The 24,000-nt window shown below is 39.6% G+C and overlaps 1 protein-coding gene across 1 annotated transcript in view; it reads left to right on the top strand.

Annotated features, from left to right (window-relative positions):
* The first annotated feature begins 5,729 nt into the window (after nt 1-5,729).
* Nucleotides 5,730-24,000, top strand: part of ddc (dopa decarboxylase) — a 26,316-nt gene continuing 8,045 nt past the window's right edge. The window contains exons 1-9 of the mRNA XM_050046828.1: nt 5,730-5,859; nt 10,354-10,561; nt 11,923-12,036; nt 12,147-12,266; nt 17,731-17,865; nt 18,849-18,992; nt 19,571-19,637; nt 20,518-20,612; nt 22,087-22,154. Coding sequence (XP_049902785.1) covers nt 10,361-10,561; nt 11,923-12,036; nt 12,147-12,266; nt 17,731-17,865; nt 18,849-18,992; nt 19,571-19,637; nt 20,518-20,612; nt 22,087-22,154 — 944 coding nt within the window. The 5' untranslated portion in view covers nt 5,730-5,859; nt 10,354-10,360. The remainder of the gene's footprint in view (nt 5,860-10,353; nt 10,562-11,922; nt 12,037-12,146; nt 12,267-17,730; nt 17,866-18,848; nt 18,993-19,570; nt 19,638-20,517; nt 20,613-22,086; nt 22,155-24,000) is intronic.

The following is a 24,000-nucleotide window of genomic DNA, read 5'->3' as shown; positions in this document are numbered from 1 at the left end:
CCCCCCCCCCCCCCCCCCCCCAAAAGCACCATGCAAACCCAAGACATTTGAGCTCTCAGACAACTTATACCAGGGTCTCAGACCATTATTAGCTTGTTAGGGCTATGGCTTGTTACAGTCATTGTTAGGAAAGGCAAATTTCAAAGCTTTGTATACTCTGACTCCTGATACCTTGTCCCAACAATTAGCAGCCATGGGCTCCTCTAAACAGCTGCCCAGCTCTCTGAAAACTAAAACAACTGATGCCCACAAAGCAGGAGAAGACTATAAGAAGATAGCGAAGCATTTTCATGTAGCTGTTTCCTCAGTTAGTAATGTAATTACGAAATGACAGTTAACAGATACAGCAGAAGTCAAACTGAGGTCTGGTAGACTAAGAAAGCTTTCTGAGAGAGCTGCTCATAGGATTGTTAAAAAGGCAAATCAAAATCCCCATCTGACTGCAATAGACCTGCAGGAAGATTTAGCAGTCTCTGGAGTGGTGGTGCACTGTTCTACTCTGCAGCGACACCTTTACAAATATGATCTTAATGGAAAAGTCATCAGAAGAAAACCTTTTCTCCATCCCGACCACAAAATTCAGCCTCAGAAGTTTGCAAAGGAACATCTAAACAAGCCTGATGCTTTTTGTAAACACATCCTGTGGACCAGTGAAGCTAAAATAGAACTTTTTGGAGGCATTGAGCAAAGGTATGTTGGAGAAAAAAAGGATGCAGAATTTCATGGGAAAAACAGTTGCAACGGGAACATTTCACAGGTAGAAGAAAGAATGGATTCAGTTAAATTCCAGCAAATTCTGGAAGCAAACATCACAGCATCTGTAAAACAAAACTGAAGATGAAGAGAGGATGGCTTCTACAGCAGGATAATGATCCCAAACACACCTCCAAATCCATATCGGACTACCTCAAGAGGAGCAAGATGAAAGTTTTGCCATGGCCCGCACAGTCCCCCAACTTAAACATTATTGAAAATCTGTGGATTGACCTCAAAAGACCAGTGCATGCAAGATGTCCCAAGAATCTCACAGAATGGGTGAAGATCCCCCAAACAAGAACTGAAAGACTCTTAGCTGGTTACAAAAAGTGTTTAGAAGCTGTAATACTTGTCAAAGGGGGTGCTACTGACCAGGCAGAGTGCCCAAACCCTTGCCTCAGGCCCTTTTCCCTTTTTTGTTATTTTGAAACTGTAAAGGATTTTAAGATATTTTTTTGGGCATTTTTAGCCCTTTATTTGACAGGACAGACAGGTGTGAAGGGGGAGAGAGAGGGAGAGACCCGCAGCAAAGGGCCACAGGCTGGAGTCGAACCCGGGCTGCTGCAGCAACAGCCTTGTACATGGGGCGCCTGCTCTACCACTAAGCCACCGACGCCCCAAACTGTAAAAGATTGAAATAAAAAAGTAATCTTGCTTAAAATATTGAAGAAATGTTTCATATTTAACATTTTGCCTTTTGGAGATCAGGTCATCTCCCCCAATTCTTTTGACCAGGGGTGTCCAAACTTTTGCATGACACTGTAAGTGTCAAGTGAAGACAGGCAATCCCAAGTCCTAAACTTTAAGTTTCAAATTCAACACACGTCAAAATCTAACACTCTTCATTAATGCCATTTTATTGACAGATTATATTGAGTTTACAAAGTCATTAATGCTTTTGAAAATTTGTACTTATTTGTTACTTAAGTAAGTTAAGTTTAATGAAATTATTTCCCTCTTTATTTGTAATTTTTAACTCACACATTTCTTATAGGCTTACTGCAATTTGTTTTTTGTTGTCCACTGTGTAGTCTTTGTACACAAACTAAATTGTCTTTGGTATCATTTTTCCAACTGGCAATCGGTAACATAAAGTTAATTCGTCATGGTTCTCTCCTGCAACTTGACTGGATGCTACCAGATTGGTTCCAACAAAGTGGATGTGCAGGAATAAGTGTTGACCTGCTGGGAATAAATAAAGTAAATGTTAGTTGATTCAGGAAATTAAGGGAAAAATAATTGTTTCATGGCACACTTTTAAAAAGAAGAAAAAAAAGGTATCAAGTATTTTCAAGTGAAAAGTGACATCATGAGTCATTGGTGTTAAAGTCTAAGTCAAGTTGCAAGTCTTATTTGTTTTTGGTATCAGATTTGTCCTCTAGCACACACTATTAATACGAATAAGTGGGAAAGGTGAAAGAACAGATCTTTTTCTTTACATTTTTCTAATGTAAATCTCCCCTTCCTTGTGCGTCCGGCCATAAGACGTCCTCCATATCTCTCTTTCCAATATTGGCATACACCGGTTTCCAGATGCTTACCTGTGGTCTATTTATAGTCCCCAAGCTCTGATTTATAAGCAAACTCATTTTCCAAAAGTGTGGAAAGGAAATTGGCAATATATTTTGTGTAGCAATGTAGAGATCAGTGTTCACAGTTTTGCTATTAGTGTGTTATGAAATTGCAAAATGAGTGTAAAACAGAGGAAGATAATTTAGTTTGGCACACTTGGCAGATGCATTGGCTACAAGTGTTAATGGTTTAAGAGATAGTGCTTCAAGGATCTCTGTTAATGTGTAAGCGTTTAGAAAAAAACTGTAATGTCAGGGACTGTATAAAATCCCACTGAAAGTGTAGCCCTCAGTTTCTCCACTAGATGGTACAATATCACAACAAATTTACCCCATGGTAATCAACAGTTAACCATGATTACCATGGGGAGCAATTTAGTAACATACACATAGAATACACCAATAAACCCTGCAAATTATTCATAATGTGACATATAAATGCTGATGCAAAGGAAATCAGGTTAATGTGGGGGTCCCACAGTACGAACAGTGCATTGATCCCACTGAGAATTGACCCTTTGGCAGCAATTTTGGTTCTGCTGTGTCACACCCTCTGGATTATCAGGCATGCAAGAGTAGTGAGGTTTGAAGGCTTAAAGGTTTGTTGCTGGCAAAGAAAGAGATTAACACCTCTGAGGATTTGCCGTGTGCGTCTAGAGTAATGTCTTATCAACTTTAGTCACTTTCTAGTTTGTGGGGTTCCTGTGGTGGACTGCATTATATTGAATCTTGATCTCCAAAGAATACTGTCCCACCATCTTGACATTTAATTTTTTTTAGCGTTAAATGACCAAAAATAAGTGTACTCTATAAGTTCTGTACATCAGTGTATGAGTATTTACAGTGTTTCTGTCTGTAGATGGTTGTCCCTGAGATTGTCTTTAGACCCTTTGCCAACTTGAGATACTCAACAATAACACCCATAATGTCTAAAACTCACTAACAACAAGGTTACAGAATGAGAAAAACTGAGACAGGAAAACACAACATAATTTGTGAACATGACAGTCTGGCAGTAGAATCAGATCAGGCTGACTATTTTGTTTCCTTAGCTCTCTGCTTTTCATCATAATCTGTTTCAGTTTCTTGTTTTTATTTTCTAATTCTGTAATTTATTGTATTATGTGAACCCCTTTTCAATAATAATTATGTGTAATGATTGCAATTTGGTTTGATACAATCATTTGTGTTTGACAATGTGGCACACGCACACACACACGCACTAAATGAACACATACTATGAACACTGCAGGTGAGAATGACTTATTTGTTTTGCTTCTAGCCAAATACAAAGATACTAGGAAGTGTTGAAGTCACTGATATTCAATGTCTTAGAGATGGCAAAAGGATGGCAGCAAGGTATACAGTGTTTTCTAGCTCAGTTAAGCACTTAATACCAAGAATACCAAGGGCATCATGTGCAGTACCCGTCCATCAATGGCCATGCTACACATGTACGCTCTGACACTGTTTTCATAGAATCAAAGTCTAAATGTCTTGTATTGTGGCAGATCATATAGTGTCATAGGCCCTACTTTATTGCTGTCCATCTAGTTGCAATAGCTTTCTCTTTTTAAAGGGGCACTCCAGACTCATAGACACATTTTGAAAAGAACAGTAACAAATCAAGGCAGTAGAGGCCTAGACTTCCTAAATTTTAGTCCTTACAAGTGAAGTTAAGCCCTAAAGGCTGAACTGTACATTTTCAATAATAGAACCATCCCTGCGTGGTAAACATCCTTATATACATCAAACCCATGTCGGCAATTTGTAATGGGATAGCTGATACTGCTAGATATAGCTAGCTGATGTCACTTTGCTTATTAAGCAGCCAGTCGTGTTGTTAGTTTTATAGATGTGTGTGAGTGCGTAGCTGACAGTATTGACAGTGATAACGCTTTTGGTAAAGGTCCTGTAAGACAGATAACTGATGCTGTCAACAAAGATTAAGTAACTGTCTTTTTAATTTCACTGACTAACTATGGATGATCTTTTTTATCCTATGCCTACTGTGTATTTTGTGTAAGTGATTAAATGTTGTTTGTTCTCCACACAGTAGAGCATTCATACAATACAATCAGATACTGATTCCTTTGAAAACAAGACACACCTCCGAAGAAGACAAAGCCTCCTTTTCTCTAGTGTTTCAGATGAAGTCTATAACCGATTATTCATGCATGTATGTACATCTGTGAGTGAAATCACACACTTTTGACTCAACACTACTGCTTGTTAATCCTCAGCATATCCTCATGCAACCGTTTGTCTAGAGTAGTGCAGGCAGGAGTCTTTGCATCCAGCACTTCTGGTTCCCTTGTCTCAAGGTCAATGTTTTTTTTTTTTTGGATTTTGAGTTGAAGTTTTTTTGAGTATTTTGTCAGATACCTTATCCAAAATAAGGTCTGTTTCCACATTTTGTTCTATGACATAAAATATGTCAGTAAACACCCTACTCTTGAATTTTAAAGCTTTTACTGGTCTTAAAAAAACATACAGTTGCTTGTGGCTAAATGAGACTACAGAATGTCATTACATTAAACTGTTATGTGACCATGGTGTAATTCTTCTATAGCCTATTTTACAAATTAGTGCACCTACCTGTTATGTTTAAAAAAGAATTATAGTAGAGCATAATTTTACCATGCACTATGTATGCATTTAACTCCACGTTAACGTTTGGTTTCACACTGGATGTCACTACCCAATCTGTACTAGAAACTGTTCAGGTCATCTCTCTGACATGAACCCCGATCTCTTGGGTTGTAAGTCCTGTGTTTGTTTCACACATCCATCCACCTTGACTGCCTTCCCATGCAGACTTTGTTGTTGTTTATACTATATGACCTTACGTCCTCCTTTACTTCCGACATATAAGGCAGAACAGCCTGCAGCACATAGGTCACGTGATCACAGCCTTTTTAAATGTCTGTTTTGGTGTGAGAAAGATGGTTTACATATAAGTAAAAACAATAAAGCTGTTGCTACTAATAATACTAAAACTCCTCTCTACTACTACTACTACTACTGATAATAATAATAGTATGTCCCTGATTTGTGCAATTTGGAAAACATTGGCCAGCCCTCAAATGAACTGGAGAATAACCTGGCTTAATTATTAGACGTTTTAATAATGGTGTCATTTAGCCAGCCTTCATAAAGCCAGTACTCCAGTAATGTATTTTATATGTTATATCAGTGGTTCTATCAGTGAGTAGATGCTATCTTTGGCTATCTGTGCACATGGACTGTTAGATTAACAGTTATTTGTGTATGTTTGTGTTTGCAGAGACACAGCTGTAAGAACACCTTGTGAATCAGTGAATTCTTGTATTGGCCATGAGCTCTGTTCCTATTGGCTGGCCTAGTGAGGTCGGTGGGGTGGGGGTGGTTAGTGGCAAGATAAAAGGAGCAAATGTCTCTTGTTCTGCATACACACACTAACACACTCACCACCACGTGCCTGGCTGTCTGTCCGTCTGTGAATGCTAAAGAAGAGGAGAAGATCCAATATCTGAAGCTCTCACTTGAAAAGGTAAGTATGCACACACACACACACACACACACACACACACACAAGCATACACACAGCTGGTGTGCGCACATACATGCAAACATGTCTAATCCTATTTGAGATAAGGCGGAGGATAAAGGCTCTACTTATTAACAAGAGAAAGGGACATGCAGGGTCAAACATTTGTTCAATGGTAAGGCTCTGGTGCGGAACAAGGGGCAATGTTCATATGCTGTTGTGTCATTTATTGGCACAATCCCAGGGATTTTGTATTGGAATATGTTTAAAGCTTTCTGCTTCTTTTAATTAATGTATTGTTCTAGGACTGCAACAGGTTTCCTTTTCAATGCATGGCATGTTCCTGGATTGCAGAAAACAAATTGGCTCACATTCTTGCTGAATCTTTCTCTCATTCAGTGAGGTGTATGTCAGTGGGCTAAAGAAATCTTGATGAGGCTTGCTTTTAGTCAGTTTATGGGACTGTCCTTTGACACATTGCATTGCAAGAGAGTTTATACCAGTCTGTACAGATAGGCTATAAACTTGTTTGTGGAAATATTTTTTGCTACCAAGCTTTTCTGTTTGCAAGTGAAAGGAATCTAAGCTATGGTCAGACTGGCTTAATATGTTGGTAAGAGGGTCAAGTGTTCATACAATTGTGCAAGCCCACACAAACTGTGTCAAGGAGCACGGCTTAGGCTGTTTGTATACTGTTCTATAAATGAAAACAACATGATAATATTCATTATTTTTTTAAAAGAACATAGGTAATAGGCATATTCATGGGAATAACTAGTCTCATATTAAATATATATATTGGAGTGTTTAGGGATTATATGAGGAGCTTGTCTCCACTGTCAAAAAAATTCATCTTAATCATTATAAATATGTAAAATAGTAACTGCACAACTGTTTTTAGAGGTTTTTTGCTCTTTAATTGAAGTCATTGACAATATGTGGTTTTCATAAGATTTAATCAAGAAATATGTGGATTTCCAAACACTGATATTAAAATTAAAAGCAACCTTCAAAAACAATGATTCCCTACAATTGGGAGTGATAATCACCCACTGGATTAACTTGTCCGAGATCATTTGGCTCATGTTAACCTTTATAAAAATGTTCACTTTTTTTGTATGATTTGTCAAAATCATACTAACAGTTTAATGTCATATTGTGCCATTTTCTCAGTATCAACATGTATAATACATATGTTATTTTGAGCAGTTTTTCAGTGGTGTTTATTTTATCAGAGTTCGAGTAAAATGAATCAAAAATATTTTTTTTATACTTAACTATTTATTTTTTGAGTTTTATCTAAGAGTTAGTTAAATAGCTAAGTTTCATCAGCAGTCCCTGGGCAGGCAAATTGAAAAAAAAAATGTTGTCATCAAATGTTATAATTCAAACTAAAATAAGTACAGATAAAAAAGAGGCATCATACAAACTAACAGCACATTGAATTTAAAAACATTACATGATGGGGACTTCCAGTGAAGCCATGCTCGGGATGGACGCATAGTGTTTCAATCAGTCTTAAAAATAAACCCCCTACTTGGAAACTTCAACTTGAATAGCTCTGAGGAGAGAAAGTGAGCTGGGGGAAACCACACAGAGGACAGAAGAGTTTGAAAGGGCAGCTTACTAAACAATTAACGTAAAGGAGAGGAGCCCGCCTTTGAGGAAAATGGCACATTACTAGTTAATGTTAGCTGAGAAGAAGCTTGGTCTTCAAAAAAACATATACAGAAGGCTATTTCTGAGCTTAAAGAGGGTTTGAGGAAGGACTTGAAGAAAGAGCTGACAATACTAAAACACGAGTTTAAGCTTGCCAACAACAGAGCTCCTTTTACCCGACAGTATGTTACTACAAATTCAACTTGCAAATAGAGCTCTGACAAAGAAGCCAGGACCCGATGCTACCGCAAGGTCCATTGTTATAAACATCCCCTGCAGTTCGGTGTCCTGAAGTTGGCTTGAAAGAAGAAAATTCTTGCAAATGACAGGCAGATTTTCTTTGACCGTGACTATACCTCTGAGGTGTTGGAGAAACGCAGAGCGTACGGGGGAATTAAAAAAGTGAAAGAAAGGTATCTGATTCCAAACACCATTCACTAGGACCAAAATTCACTGGAGCACCGGTCCACATACCTACGAGGACCCACAGGTGGCTGTGCGGGAGCTGAGGGCACGGGGACTTCAGGTAGCCACCATTGGAGGTGACCCAGCTGCATTCACCAGCATGGTGAACATACTGAAGGCACTTTCATGGCAACAAGCAGATGCCAGAGACTAAGGAAAAAGGATTGATACACAAGTGAGATAAAAGCTTCAGGAATTCAGGAGATCACCCCAACATAAAAAAAACTGCAAACCACATAGGACAGTGAGTCAATTCACTAGAAATAAAGTAAAGGTAAATGTCAAAGGTAAACTGAATAGAAATAAGGGAAATAACCCTTGAGTCATTCTCTTCCTTCCTCTGTTCTTCAGAAACGTTGGAAATCACCGGTTGAGCAGATTAGTATTGTGGCTCATGTGGCCCCAACTATTTGGGGGGTATGTCCCCTCCACTCCTCAACATCATTTTACTTGTTATGATGTTCTTGAGTGTGTCTTACTGTGTTATGTTAAAAGCAGGGGAAATCCATTCTTATATCTCTCAGTATAAGAAATCTGCATTTATGCAGAATACCACTATTACTTTATACAGTATGGCACTCAAAACTTAAACCTTCAGCATATAGACATCACATGGTTAATGTAATTTCTCTAAATGTTAATGAGCTTCTTATCCCAGTGAAACAGAACAAAATTCTTACAAAATTAAAAAGAGAGAATATAGACAATGCACTCCTGCAGGAAACCCACATGACGGGGACAAAACATGAAAAACTTATAAGACAAGGACTTAAATATGTATACAACTCCTCAAATGGGCCAAAACATACATGAGAGTTAGTTATAGTGATTTTTGGAAGAGTAACATATGAACATATATCTATGGTTAGGATAGAGAAGGTAGATTCATACTGAAGGGAAAGGCTGATGAACATTTGTTTACCTTATACCTCCTGGCCCTGAGACACATTTTTACATACAAATACTAGATAGGATTGCAATAGAAGCACAAGGGACTCTTGTATGTGGAGTTGTGATTTTAGCATGTGGTTGTAAAAATAAGGTTTTAATTACCCAGAAAGTGCCAAAAACAATACAAACCAAGAACTTAGTGACTAGGCCTATAACACTCAAAATAACAGCAACACAACACAGTAACTTAACTGAACAAACTGACCTAACCAAATGAAACATGAGGAAACATATATGGTGGTTTGGCCAAACCATGAAACACAGAAGGGGAAAACAAAATGGACATCTACCTAGACCTAATATAAAGGAAAAACTAACTACACAATTTTATGATTTGGAAAATATATTGGTGGCCTCTCCTCTTCTGCCCGTATCACTTGTGGTATACCTCAAGGTTCGATCTTAGGGCCCATTTTATTTGCAATGTACATGCTTCCATTAGGTATCATTTTCCCAAAGCACGTTTCCTTTCACTGTTAGGCAGACGACACACAAATGTACCTTCCATTAAACCCAGGGGATTCCAGCTCCATCACATCCTTCCAGGAATTCACATCCTAACAAAACAGAGGTTACTGTTTTTGGCCCCCCCGCCCCCCAACACCACAGACAGCACATTTAGCCACTTAGGACCACTTACATCATACGTTCATACCCATGCCAGGAATCTTAGTGTCATTTTTGACTCTGCTCTCAAATTTAACAAACAAATCAACTCAATGGTGAAAGGCTGTTTTCAACTATGAAATACTGCAAAACTCAAGTCCATCATTTCTCACAATGCCATGAAAACTGTAATCACTGCATTAATCTCCTCAAGGCTTTACTATTGCAACTCTCTGTGCCTGCGTGTTGGCCAGTCATCTTTGTCTCGTCTGCAGCTGACACAGTGAGGTAGATCATGCCTTTGCAGTAGCTGCTTCAAAGCTCTAGAATAGCCTTCCACTCTCAATCAAATCCTCCCCCTCCATTGACACTTTTAAGACAAAATTTTGTACATGGCCTAACATATTTTAAAATTAGCCGCAAATGTATGAATTAATTTTGAGTGTCAGAATAAAAATGTCAATGTAAGTGTTGATTTTATTCCCAGAACTTCAGTTCATCCACGGTGAAGTTTGTTTTTTGGTTTGATCATTATCAAACTTGCATGTCCTCACTTGAAATCATTAAGCTTTTCAATTCTACAATGATTCTGACTGAAGAGTTGACTTATTTACCATGGCATCAGTTCATCCAAGGTGAAGGGTTTTTTTTGGTTTGGTAATATCTACATTATTAAACATGCATGACCTCACTTGGCATCATTAAGACAATGATCAATGATCACCTCATTCCTACCAGTGGGATAAAAGTTTAATATTTGACTCTGGTGGCATTTAAAGTATTTCAGAAATGAGGTGTTTCTGCACTGTATTCCAGTCGTACCATGGATGCTGCAGAGTTTCGGCGCAGAGGGAGGGAGATGGTGGACTATGTGGCCAACTACCTGGAGACCGTCGAACAGCGACCAGTCTCCTCAGATGTGGAGCCGGGGTATCTTCGTTCCTTGATCCCCACTGAGGCCCCACTGGAGCCTGAGAGTTATGATGATATTATGCAAGATGTGGAGAGGGTCATAATGCCAGGGGTGAGCTTATATGTTTGTTGATTTGCTGATCCACACAATGGTGTTGTAATTGTAATTTAGATGAATCTATTTGCTCATTTTGGAAAGTAATACTGTAGCAGAGACGACAGCCTTCATTTGTGAATTCATGTCCATAAATTTAGCTAATTTATTTAGTTATCTGATTACAACAAGCTGCTTTAGTGTCTCCCCTTGCTAATCAAAAAATAGTGGCATCAGTATTAGTGTGTTCAGTCCATATGTTCAACTCACTTTACCAATTTTCATAAGCTACTAATACAGCAAAGATTTTCTAAAATCACATGAACATGCAACAGTTGATTTTAATGCATTTTTTTTCAGCTCAGATTGAATAAAAAAGAATCATCAGGATATAAGTGATCCATCTTGGATTATAAAGATGACAGTTGGATATTTTTGTAGTAACATGAAATTATGGTTTACTAAGTATTTTGTTGGGACATTCATTCTGCAAACCAAATAATAATGGGGTAATTTCTCCTAATACTGCATAACGTGCAGTTAATATACCACACCGGTGTCAAAAAACAATCAGAGGAACTATTAGAGAGGAGGACAAGTGTCTCTGGCAACATGGTGCTTCACTAATGAGCACTCTTGGCATGTTATACCTAACTTTAAATTGATTTCCTCGCACAGTTCAAACAAAAATTAAAGTTTAGAATATGCAAGTTGTTTGTCTGTTTGATAATGGGTATCAACAGAGGTGCCTTAAACATCAGTATACAGTATTCTTAATTGATGACTCACACTGGAAAAACTATGCACTGAGAATTCAGCCTCTGTACTGTGTATAGGGGTTTTCATTTTAACCAAAAACAGCAGCAGTTTCAATATTATTAAATAAATATAGTTATCGGGCGGCACGGTGGTGTGGTGGTCTCGCCTCACAGCAAGAGGGTTGCCGGTTCGATCCCGGGCGTGGGAGCCCTTCTGTGCGGAGTTTGGATGTTCTCCCTGTGTCAGCTTGGGTTCTCTCCGGGCACTCCGGCTTCCTCCCACAGTCCAAAGACATGCGGATTGGGGATTAGGTTAATTGATAACTCTAAATTGTCCGTAGGTGTGAATGTGAGCGTGAATGGTTGTTTGTCTCTATGTGTCAGCCTTGCGACAGTCTGGCAACCTGTCCAGGGTGTACCCTTTCTCTCGCCCGATGTCAGCTGGGATAGGCTCCAGCCCCCCCGTGACCCTCAAGAGGATGAAGCGGTTAGAAGATGAATGAATGAATGAATATAGTTATCAATAATATTGGAAACCTACCTGTTCCCAATGACGAACTAAGGTTGGTCTTTTCAAATTATTTAATTATTTTAAGCATGGTATGTTTTACTTTTTTCCAGGTCACCCACTGGCACAGCCCATACTTTTTTGCCTACTTTCCAGCTGCCAGCTCTTACCCTGCTATGTTGGCCGACATGCTTTGTGCAGCCATTGGCTGTATTGGATTTTCCTGGGTAACAAATACTTTGCTCTGTCTCTGTATCTGTCTTTGTATTATTTGTACATTAAGTTCACAGAGAGAATATCTGAGATTTTTGTTTGTAATTTGGGTGTGTGTTTTCAGGCTGCCAGTCCAGTCTGTACAGAGCTGGAGACAGTGATGTTAGATTGGCTGGGGAAGATGCTGAAACTGCCTGAGCATTTTATAGCCGGGACTGATGGCCACGGAGGTGGTGTCATCCAGGTAAGTGTCTTTTGTGTGTTTTTATCAGGCAGTCCAAAGAGTCAAACCAAATTCTGCTCACATTTATACCTGTGGTTTTGAAACATGCTTAAGGCCTAGTCAACGGTTCAAATTTTATAGGCTTAGAAGGAACCATGACGCACAAATGAATGCCCCTGAGACCACAATCATCAACAATTTGTGCACCATTGATTTGTCATCTTTTTCTCTCCCTAGTTCACACCAGCTGAAAATTGACAGGAAATTGCCTGTTAATATGTCACCTACAGGCAGACAGAGATGACGCTGCTGTGATTGTTTCGTGTGGCAAATGGCTAAGCATTAGTTTAGTGTTCCATTGACAGAAACGCAGTAGGAGCAGCAGAGGATGCTATCTATATCTGTGTGTGTGTGTGTGTGTGTGTGTGTGTTCATGGGATGGTGGGTGGTGGAGCATGAGAGTGCACTCTGATGACAGATCATTTCATGCCTTTTCTATTGTGACCACCTGAGTGTGAGGGTGTGCTCATCTGGCTCATCATGTTTTTGTCTCTGTCTTGCCACTCTCCTTTTTAAGTGCAGCTTACCGGCTCACTATGGCAACCAAAGGGGCTCTTCTCGCTGCAGCAAGGCTAATGAGTGTTGTGACAGCACATTGCCAGCCTATTATTATAAACCTTATACCAACACAAAAGGGAATTGGGATGGTTTCAAAAAGACCCTCTGCTGACCTCAGATTTTCCTTTATACCCTTGTGTGACTCATTTAAATTTGGTGGCAGAAAAAGACACTTTGCCTATGACTAAAATGAATTACAAATGACAAAAGATTACATTAAATCTGCTGAATTCTTTATTAGTTTTAGGAACAAAGAAGAAGTCTGAGAGGATATGGAGATGTTAATGGGATTAAATATTGTTTTAAATAAGGGGGACAGTTGAAATGAATACATCTGAAGATAAATTGGAGCCAATGGTAATGTCTTCTTGTGTTGAGTGGTAACCAGTTCAAAGATTCATACATGGAGCAGTGATGTGTTCGATATGTGCACCTTAAGATAAATCTGCAGAGACTATTGTAAATAGCATTGAGGGGTTGAAGATGTGTTTGAAAAGTGTTCTGATAAACAATGTCAGCATAGTCCAGAATAGGTAGTAATAACTGAGTAACAATTCTTTTTCTGATCTGAAGGGTAAAACAGTTTATGGAACGGTAGAGTATGGCTAAATTACGACTTGGTAAATAAAATATATTCTTGTAATCATCCTACGGTTCCTTCTGAATAAGAAACAAACTTGCTGTTTCTCTTTTAAAGCTCCAGTGTCCAGGATTTAGGAGATATACTGGCAGAAATAGAATAAATATATTTTCTTTAGTGTACAATCACCTGAAAATGACAATTGTTGTGTTTGCATTACTTCAGAATGAGCCATTTGTATCTATGTACGGAGCGGGTCCTTGTCTACAGAGTTTGCCATGAGGTATTGCCATGTTTCTGCAATTGCCCAGAACAGACAAAGCAAACACTGGCTTAAGATAGGGCCACTTGTGTTTTTGTGTCGGCCACCGTAGTTAGCAGCCCCTCCACAACGAGTAAAGTTGGGAAAACACAGGTTTTTTTTTATCATTTGTGAAACTGCTTTTTCAGTGTTTTTATGGTTTAAATCACCAGGTCTGTTTATTTTGAAGTGGGAGACCGTTGCAGAAAATTTGTCTTCCAATAAAAACCTTCTGAACGTCTGGATCTTAAGTTATTAGAGAAAAAGTGAAACACTTTATTCCTTGTTTTTACCGGTTTTAATCACCATGTCCGTTTGTGCAGGAAAGGAAGAGAGCTCAGTGGAAAAACTTCCCAAACAATAAACCCTGAAGCCTGAGTTTTGCTTGCTTGTTTTGGAAGTGTCAGATTCTTTCATTTGGTTCAGTTCGTTTGAGCTCGTGCCCAGATAACAGCAGTGATTTGATGAATAGGTTGACTGACTGATCCATTCTGTGGGTCCCTGACCTCTTAGAAATTGGCTTAATTTTCTGTAACATTTGTTTGTCTGGTGAACAATTTGTGCTTATAGATATATTGATTTGAACATTTCATTGAGCCTCTGGTGGTAACGCCTCTAGATCCCTCAAAGCCACGCTTCACTTCATTATGTAACCTCACTGTATCAGGCTGGCTGGATGATGATGACTCACAACACAAATACTCAATAGTGATTTTCTTCACTAATGAGGATGTGGAGGTGCCCAGCGTTTGAATCAGAAAGAATATCCAACAGCACAAAATACTGACCAGATGTTTAGCTTTGAGTGTGTGTGTGTGCTCACATTACCAATCAGCACTGGACATGTTTACATGTACATTGATTACTAACTGTGTTCACACCATATTCTGTAAGTAATTTCATTTTTTTCCTGCTCTAACATCATAACAAAGTCAAAGATGTGATAATGTGATGCAGAAATATCCTGAAGCTTTTGGGAAACATAATTTCAGTACTGTAAAATATTTCCAGGTACTGTATCCCAAACACAAAAACACATGTAATTTCTGTGTTACATACCTTTGCTGCTCCGTCAGAGTAGCCCTGTACAGGTGTGTGCTGATCACTACCATCTTTCGAGATGCCACAGACTGTGTGCCCACTGAGACGGTTTGTGGAGGGTCAGTTTGGCATCCTTAATCCTGGAATCTGGCTGTAGTGGAGAGGTGTTGGACACCAGGGCCCTACTGTGATGTACTCTAAAAGACAAAGGAAAATTAAGTATCATAGCTCAAGCTAGCGGCAGTTAACTGCTGAGATCGGGCATCACACATTAAAAAGTCGACCCTTTTGTCAATATGGACATGCTGCACATTGTTAGCTCTGTTAGATTCTCCACAATCCAATCGTTAAATTCATCTTACTGAAACTAGCAGTTTATCTTACCGTAGTATGCCGCACAGCAAAAGCATTTCAAAACAATAACATTGGTTATCCAGTTAGCCGAGACCTACAGCTATAATTCACAATCAATATGGACATGCGAAACACTGTTAGCTCTGTTAGATTCTCCACAATTAAATCGTTAAAGGGCCAGTGTGTAATATTTGGCATGGTTTATTATCAATCTGAATCTGAATCTGAATATTCTACCCATTAATATGTTTATACAAGCGTATAATCGCTATAAAATAAAATTACTTTGGTTTTCGTAGCCTTATAATTATGCTTTTATATATATATATATATATATATATAGCACGGGCCTTGCTAAGTCGAGGGCGNATATATATATATATATAGCACGGGCCTTGCTGTAGAGAGGTCGCCATCTTGCGCCGCCATTATGTACGGCAGACCGAGCGGACAATCCAGCCAGCCAGAGAACGCGTCGCGTGTATATATAAACCAACGAAGACAGCGGAAGGAAGGAAGAAGGAGGAGGAAACAGCAGAGAGTGTTAGTAGTTCGTCGATAGAGAGTAGTGAAAGTTTTTTTTAGTAATAAAGTTTGCGAATGGACCACACTTACCACGCAACAGGAGAGAATGAACCCGAACCGTCATCTGCGAGGAAAAGAAGACGCAACTTCACTCCTTGTGATGCACTCTCTGCGGCGCTTTTCCTCCTGATGATATATCTCCCCAACGATGGTAGCAGTAGCACCGAATCCCATTCTGTGCATTCAGCCTCTCTTCTCGCCCGCTCAGCATCAAACACATGGAGTTCCTCATCTGTATGCTCCGGCTCAAACAGGTATGGCTCTGGGTCTGTGTCCGCTACAAGAAACTCTTCAAAATCGCGTTCAAAGTCGTCCATTGCAGCTACTATAGTCCGGAGATATTGCTAGGCTAAATAAACAGCTGAGCTCTGTTTACAGGCTACGCTGTCAGTCAGTGTGCGGGCTGGAGATTGGTGGAGCAGAGAGGGGAGGGGGTCCCCGCTAGGTATTGTAAACGAGTATGTGTGTATGAAGTGTGTGTGTTACGCTAGAAGAGTCAGAGTTTGGGACGGAGTCTTTTACCCCCTGGAGTGTTACCGGAGTTTTTGGAGTGCTCAAATAAACTGGCCTTTTTCCGAAAGCTACTCTGGTCTCCTGCTCGTGAGGGATTCATTACAATATCGTAACATGGTTTAGATTTCTAAATAAATATTCACCTTGTCGCTAAATAGACCTACTCCTGAAAAACTCGTGCGCAAGGCTTTTTGTCCCTACGAGGTCACCGTCATTTACCCGACGGGAGGGGTGAGCGAGTGAGCCCTGCAATCTAGAATTTGACCACTGATGTCACTGTTTTCAACCCATTTTACACACTGGCCCTTTAAATTCATCTTATGGAGACCACCCAGCTAGCAGTTTAACTTACTGTACGCCAAGTAGCAAAAGCATTTTAAAACAATAGCTTTGGTTAGCCAGTTAGCCGAGGCCTACAGCTAAGCACTGGGTCTACATTAGCTCCTATAACCATCTACTCCACATTTTAACACTCGGTAGCGGCGTCTCCTAGACATGGTGTCTCCTCAGCAGCTCCTCAACAGTTCAAACCTTGCAGCCTCTGCTCCGACTCTGCTCGGAGCAGGTGTGTTTGACGGTGTGGCTCAGTGGCCGGCAGGTGGGCACTGTGTGCATTGCTAATTTGTTACATTGTTAGCAAATAACTTCGCGNACGGAGTCTTTTACCCCCTGGAGTGTTACCGGAGTTTTTGGAGTGCTCAAATAAACTGTGGCTCAGTGGCCGGCAGGTGGGCACTGTGTGCATTGCTAATTTGTTACATTGTTAGCAAATAACTTCGCGGAAGTAAAGGCGGGAAATTCAGACAAGCTGTCAAATTATTATTATGTTTTTTTACTTAGCAGACTTTATAGTGGCAGAAAAATGCTATAACACAATAAAGAAAAGGAAAACCCCCAAAAAAGCATAACAGGTCCTCTTTAAAGCAATTGTGCAGTTTCTCTGTGGGAACATATGCAGCATAATTCGCGGCTCATTATGGTAAAAAGCTTGTTGAAACAGAGCAGAAACATTACACACCTCACTATCACTGAGAGATAGAAGGATGGATGAGAGCTGGTAAACTTATAAAGGCTACCGGGTTCAGAGGGGATGTGTGCTCATGATTACATCTCAGGTTACTGCTTTGTGTTCTCTGTAAGCAGGGGAAGGACAGGAAGTACACTTAGCCAAGTTTGTAAGCTTGACTTTCACTTTTTGGCAGTTTCAAATTGTTCTTTTATTTGGTTCAGTGTTTCTGAGCTTGTGACACTGACAACAACAGTAATTCAATGGCTTTGTCAATTGATGGATCCATTCCATGCGTCCCTCTCCATTTGCTGTTCCTCCTGGCAGCACAGACCACCAGCCACATGTAATAAATCAACACTTGCTTGCTTCCAGAAATACTCAATTTCTTTGATTTTTATTTTTGTACAGGTAACATTCAAGTTTGGTTTATATCCACAACAGTAGAGAAGCATCACTTTACAAGGTCCATCTAATTCTTCAACAGGGCACAGCCAGTGAGGCGACCCTGATGGCCATGCTTGCTGCTCGTTGTAAAGCAGTACGACGCATTCAAGCCTTGAACCCTGAAAAATCAGAGGCTGAAATCCTCTCCAAACTGGTGGCATACACCTCTGAGCAAGTAAGCATAAAGATCTTTTTCCAGTCTTATTTATGACCTGTTCAGTGTAGAGCCTATGCTAACTCTGATCCCTTTAACTTCACCCAGATTTCTGACTTTACACATAGCCTACAGTTTATTATTTTCTATTTTCAGATATTAGTAATTTATTTTGTTAAAATATGCATTCATCAATATTTTTTAATTACTGCTTGCAAATGTACCCAGGCAAGGTTTTTTTTAGGTTTATATAAATAATTTAAAGTCTCAATTGAGCTTTGTAAACGGTCTCATTCAACAAGTGGTCCACATGAGCTGAGATCATTAAAGGTTACCTCAGTAATAGTGAGAATAGTTTTTCAGTGATTTAGTGAGACAGAGGGTCAGCCAGGCAGCTTGTATCTTGCTCTGATCAGGTTTAATACCAGGCTGGCTCTGTGATTGGGTTAGGGAGTTGCCTGAGGGCCACACAGACCTTTACAGAGAGAGCAGTTTGTTGTTTTCCTACTGAGGAACAATGTTCTAATATCCGGGTGACCATGTCTAAGGTATAGTGTTTTTTCTTTTGGCATAGTTATCTATATGTGGATGATCAGTAATATATAATTGAAGCTCTGAGGTGGAGCATGGTACAGGCTTATCTCAAAATTCAACAAACACAAAGGAGGAATATCAGGTTATAATATGTACTCTTTGTTTACAGTATTATCATTTTAACAAAAGTGTGGCTTTTGTTAGTTGAAAGTTCACCCATAATTTAAATGTATTTTTTACTTTGAACACTTGAATTTTATGGTTTAAGGTTTTGTAAGGTTCAACATAAACACTATCTTATCCTAACTAACAGATTCTAACAAATGATTTACCATATAAAATCACTCAGTATCCAGGAATTTGAATGAAATTAGCTGATTTTACAAAAAGCATGAGGCCATTTAATCCTGGGATCTTACAGTTCACTTAGGCTACATTTCTCACAAATGTTGCATATCTCTCCTCCTAAGGCTCATTGCTCAGTGGAGCGTGCTTCACTGATTGCAGGAGTGATGATAAAGAAGGTTCCCACAGACAACAGCTACGCTGTCAGAGCGCCCATGTTTAAGGAGATGCTGGAGGAGGACAAAGCAGCTGGACTCATCCCCTTCTATGTAAGAAAAGACAAAAATGAACATCCATCCACCCAACTTTCACAGGGCTAACACACACATGACAGATACAGACATCTCAAACATTAGATTCATTTTTCCATTGAGTTACAGGCATCTGTCTGTGGATTGCTTTTGCTACACATGTAAATCTTAGAAACACTAACACAGCTGCTCACTGAGTTGACAGTTAGAATGATACAATGTGTGATGCTGCTGTGCACAGCCTGAGGCTTCTGCTGAGGGATAACATTGTTTGTGTTGGACCTAATGTATGTCTATCTGGTTAAGGACAATAATCCGCATCTCAGCTGGACTCACAGATCACTATCAGTGAACAACATTCAAGACGCTGCAATCATCCAGCAGCTCTAAATGATCTGTGTGTATTCAAAGTGATAACCAGAGCTACGTTTGAAGGAAAAAAATATCTGTGCTTATATCAAAGCTTTACAGTAGTTGCAATGTATTTTATTTGCTTGTACACAGTTATCATGATCCAGTCTCTGACAGAACATAGAAAACACACAGGTACCAAAGCGCTTCAGGATGTTAATGATTTGCAAATGTATTTCTTTCAGTTATGTGCGACCCTCGGCACCACCCCGTCATGTGCTTTCGATCGCATCTCAGAGCTGGGGCCCATATGTAAGTCAACTGTTGGATCAGCAATTGTTTTTCATTTACAAAAGTAAACTTTAAAGCCCTATTGGCATCATTAAACTCTTTCAATAGACACTTTCAGTTAAGAAATTCTGGGATGTTTAGAGGAGAAATCCAGATCAAGAGGGAGGCAGGGTGTATGTAAGAAACTTTTATGCTCTGTGTTGTAACAATTTTGCAATTCTACTTTGACAAAAGAGGAACGAGACAAAAAATTCTTACAGAATGTTGACACTTTATTAATGCACAGAGAATGGTGCACAAAGGTTAGTTCAAAGAGTTCACTGCCAAGAGAAGCTGTTCACATCCTTTATACCTTGGAACAGTCCCATCCCTTGTGCTCTGTTCTGTCTGTCAGCCAAGGTGATTTCTTACCACGTTGGCTTTTCAGATAGGTTTAGGTTCATTCTTCATGCAAATCAGTAGTTTTTCTGTAATCCTGCTCAAAAACACACAAACAAACCAATAAACAAACCAAAAACATGCCGTCTTTGCAGAGGTAATAATACATCATTACACATGAATTAAAAATCTTTAGGGCATTTCTAATTAAGACAGTCAATCTTGATTATGTGAAATAAAGATATTAAAACATGATTATCTGTAACTGTATAATTTCTCTTAGTACTGCAACCAAGAATGCTGCTTGAGTGTGTATGATTGAGAAACAAAAAGTGATGCATTCAGGCAGCTTTCAAAATATTCAGTTATAACTTTCTTAAGTATTTTATCGTAACAATCTTCAATTATACCCAGCTAAAAACAACTTATCATACAGTTTTATACCTCAGGTTATTAAATATTGATTTTCAAAAGTAATCATTTCACAGGTGTTAATAACCTCTGTATTTCTTGTCCCTTTCAGGTAATGAGGAAAATATGTGGATGCACATTGACGCAGCATATGCAGGGAGCGCATTCATCTGCCCTGAATTCAGACCTCTGTTGAATGGCATTGAGGTGTGTAAAAAGATACATGCATCCATGTTCATATAGAGCATGAACACTATAACACAATACGTAAAAATGTTTTAGTTACAAAGTTTTGATATGGTTGGATTTTAACCTTGATCATTCCAGATTTAATATAAGTGCGGTTGAAAACTTGAAGTGTGCATCCATCTGCATGGATACATGTTGCTGCTGAATGACAAGACAACCTCCTTCTGTTCAATTGGTTGTGAAATATCTCTCATAGCATCTATAAAGGGAAACACTAACTGCATACTGATTGTACCCGGCTGCTTTATTTCCGTTTGAAACTGGCATAACGTTAATGTCAAGGAGGAAGCATGCAAGAGTGAGTAATAGGCCGAACAATCGGCATTAGCACAGGAGCATCAATCTGCCTTTTGAGGCTGCCGAGGCAGCTGTTGCTCCCCGAGCTGTGCAGAGACGCAGAGATAAGGACAGAGTAATTTCCTGAGGCAGCGTTAGACCTTTATATTTCACTGTTTATTAGACACACCAGTTGAAACTATGTTGGTGGGGAGACAGTGAAAACTGACTTGACTGTAAATGGACCAACTGTTGTTTCACCTGTTCTCCGACTGATAGTTAACCTGAAAATTAGCTATTGGATGTGTACAGTTACATATTTTCAGGTCTTCTGTAAAGACGTGGATAGGAGATTTCAAGTCCACAAACTTCTTTAAACCACATGCTGTTATCTTCAGTAGAATTCATAAACTGTGGTTGTAGTATAAACTTTGAAACATTACGAGGTCAATGACAATTATTAAATGAGGAAATGAAGAGGGAACCCAGTCTTTTGGGATGAGAGTGCAGCCCTGCTGGAGGGTTGGTTGCTAGGATATGAGTAATGGGCAAGCAGGCAACCAGCCCCCTTTGAATCAGTCAGCATGGCAACTGTCAACCAGGAGTCTGTCTCACATTGTCTCTCTATGCTGTTATTGCATTTGTGGAGGTAGAGGAAAGGATATTACAAAAGATAGCCAACAAACAGATGAAAATAGATTAGGAAAGGTTTGTCTCTCTCTGAATGAACACTGCCAGGAAAGGGTTATTCTCCCTGTACTCTGCGAGCTGTTGGCTGGGTTTCCTCTTTTGCATTTCAAATAAATTGTGCCTGCTTCAGTCCAGATAATGCTGTTGGTGAAAAGGTTGTCCCTGCATCAGTAATGATAAATGAAGATGTATTACGGTGTGTGTTTTGGCCAAAACACAGTTATGCTAATGTTACATGAAAAATATTAGAACTTTTATGAGCAGTTATTACATTACATAATTTTCCTTTTGGCTACCTCATAGGTCTTCCAAAAATATGCAGCAGGACTGTATATGCATCCTTCACTGATACCAATACCAATACTGCTCATTTTTCTTATTTCCTAGCTGTCAGTCCAGGGAGACATCAAACAATGTGGTTTAATTACTTTAATTAATTTTAATCTTTTTTCAAATTTTTTTAAAGTATGCAGACTCTTTCAACTTCAACCCACACAAATGGCTTTTAGTCAACTTTGACTGCTCTGCAATGTGGTGAGTTATGCATACATTTGTACATGTCATTTGTATCATATTCACATTTCTAAAGTGATGTAATTAAGATTTTCATCAGGAAGATGAAGGGGATAGTGGATGGCGTGAGTTTGGGGCACATTAGCCATGTTTGTATCAACCAAACCAAATATTTTAAGGTAAAACATGATGTATTCCTATCCCTAATTTTGCCACACATTTAACATGATGTTGTCATAACACAAAAATAAAAACTGAAACATCAAGAAATGCAAAATTCAACATAATCTAATCTACATAATTACAAATTTAACATTTAACATTTATCCTGGCAATTGGTTTGTTTGACACCAAGACCTGTCTTACAAAAGGAGAGTTATCTGTTTGTTTTGGGGGTTTATTTTAGTCCCTAGCACCTGCTAGCTTTTCTAATTTGTCAGAATATTTACCAGTTTAATTTAGACTGACTCATAGTCCCATAAAGGAACAACGAGTCGCCCATTTAAAACTGATATCCATCCACACCTCAATTATTTGCACACTAAAAATAGAACTGCGCCTCCCATCTGCCCCTTCTGTCAGCAGCAAACAAAGTGAGACATGCTCTGCACAAGATGGAAACAGAGGTGTTTCAAACATCCACATGCTGTGAGAGGAAGAGGCTTTTAAACCCTTTTCCATCTACTCTGGCTCAGTCTGTCACTACTGACATGATACCTGTCTGTTGCCACTCAGATGTTTGTCTGTTTTGTCTGGCACATGCACAACAATTACTGTGGGTTACTTTACAATTTATGGGTACATTTTATTAACATATTTTGCTCAATCTACTTATGATAATGCAGATTTTAGATATACAACAGAATGACTATATAATAGACTATACTGTGCAGTCTAGTACAATAAACTAATAATATAATGTATTACAGTATATCAAGTGTGTGACACATTAAACTAGTTCTGAGCATATTTTTTAATATTGTGTCAAATCTCTATAGGACCATAATAATTACAAGACCTTTTTTTTTTTTTTTGTATTGGGCTATCAAATGGCCCAGCACTATTTGACCTAAAAGGCGCTGTATGTAAGAATGTGGCCAAAATGGTTACTGTACTCAAATTCAAAATACTGCCGCGAGTCGTCCCCTCCCCTACAGATTCGAGGTTGCTGCTCTGTGCTGAATTGCTGCGTTGTGCTCCGGCGTCCGGTGTTCTAACACCGGCAAAAATAGAAGTCCTGCTTATCCGTTGCGGAGGGCTCTGGAGTGCCGCAGCTGAGACGGAGCCGGGACGCAGCACAGCCGCAGCCGGTGGAAACACACACATTGACTACAATTGAATCCTATCGGCTCCGCCGCCGTGCCGGAGCGCAGACGCAACCAACACGCATCTGGTGGAAATTGGGGGTGATTTGTTTGCCCACGGGCGGCTGCCATGGCAGGGCCGTGTCGCCACGTCCTTGATCTTCGGTTTTCCAGCGGACCATTCGAGCAAGTCCGGCTTCTCTGCTGCTAACGCTGCTGCCGGGATACAGCAGAGGAGGAGCCGGCTGCTTGCCGTGCTGCTGACGTTTGTTTCTCAAAAAAATCAGTCGGATCAATGACCCACCTGCACATGGGCTACAATATATGATCGAAAATGAATAACAGTTGAAAGTATTCGAAATGTCCATCCCCGTCTAGCTATGATGCCAGTTAGCCAACTTTGGCTAAAGCTTACCTGTCGAGGAGAAGAGTAGTCACTTCGACATCCGATTTCAAATTCTTCTCTGCTTTCAACCGTCTCCACTGTTCAAAAGCATCTCCTATATAGACCCTCGCTTTGCCTTGAGTTTTGTCTTGGCGTTTTTGGGAATCATAACGAGGTC

Source organism: Epinephelus moara, chromosome 6, assembly GCF_006386435.1.
Source record: "Epinephelus moara isolate mb chromosome 6, YSFRI_EMoa_1.0, whole genome shotgun sequence".
Lineage (NCBI taxonomy): Eukaryota > Metazoa > Chordata > Actinopteri > Perciformes > Serranidae > Epinephelus > Epinephelus moara.
This window is presented reverse-complemented; position numbering and strand designations above follow the sequence as displayed.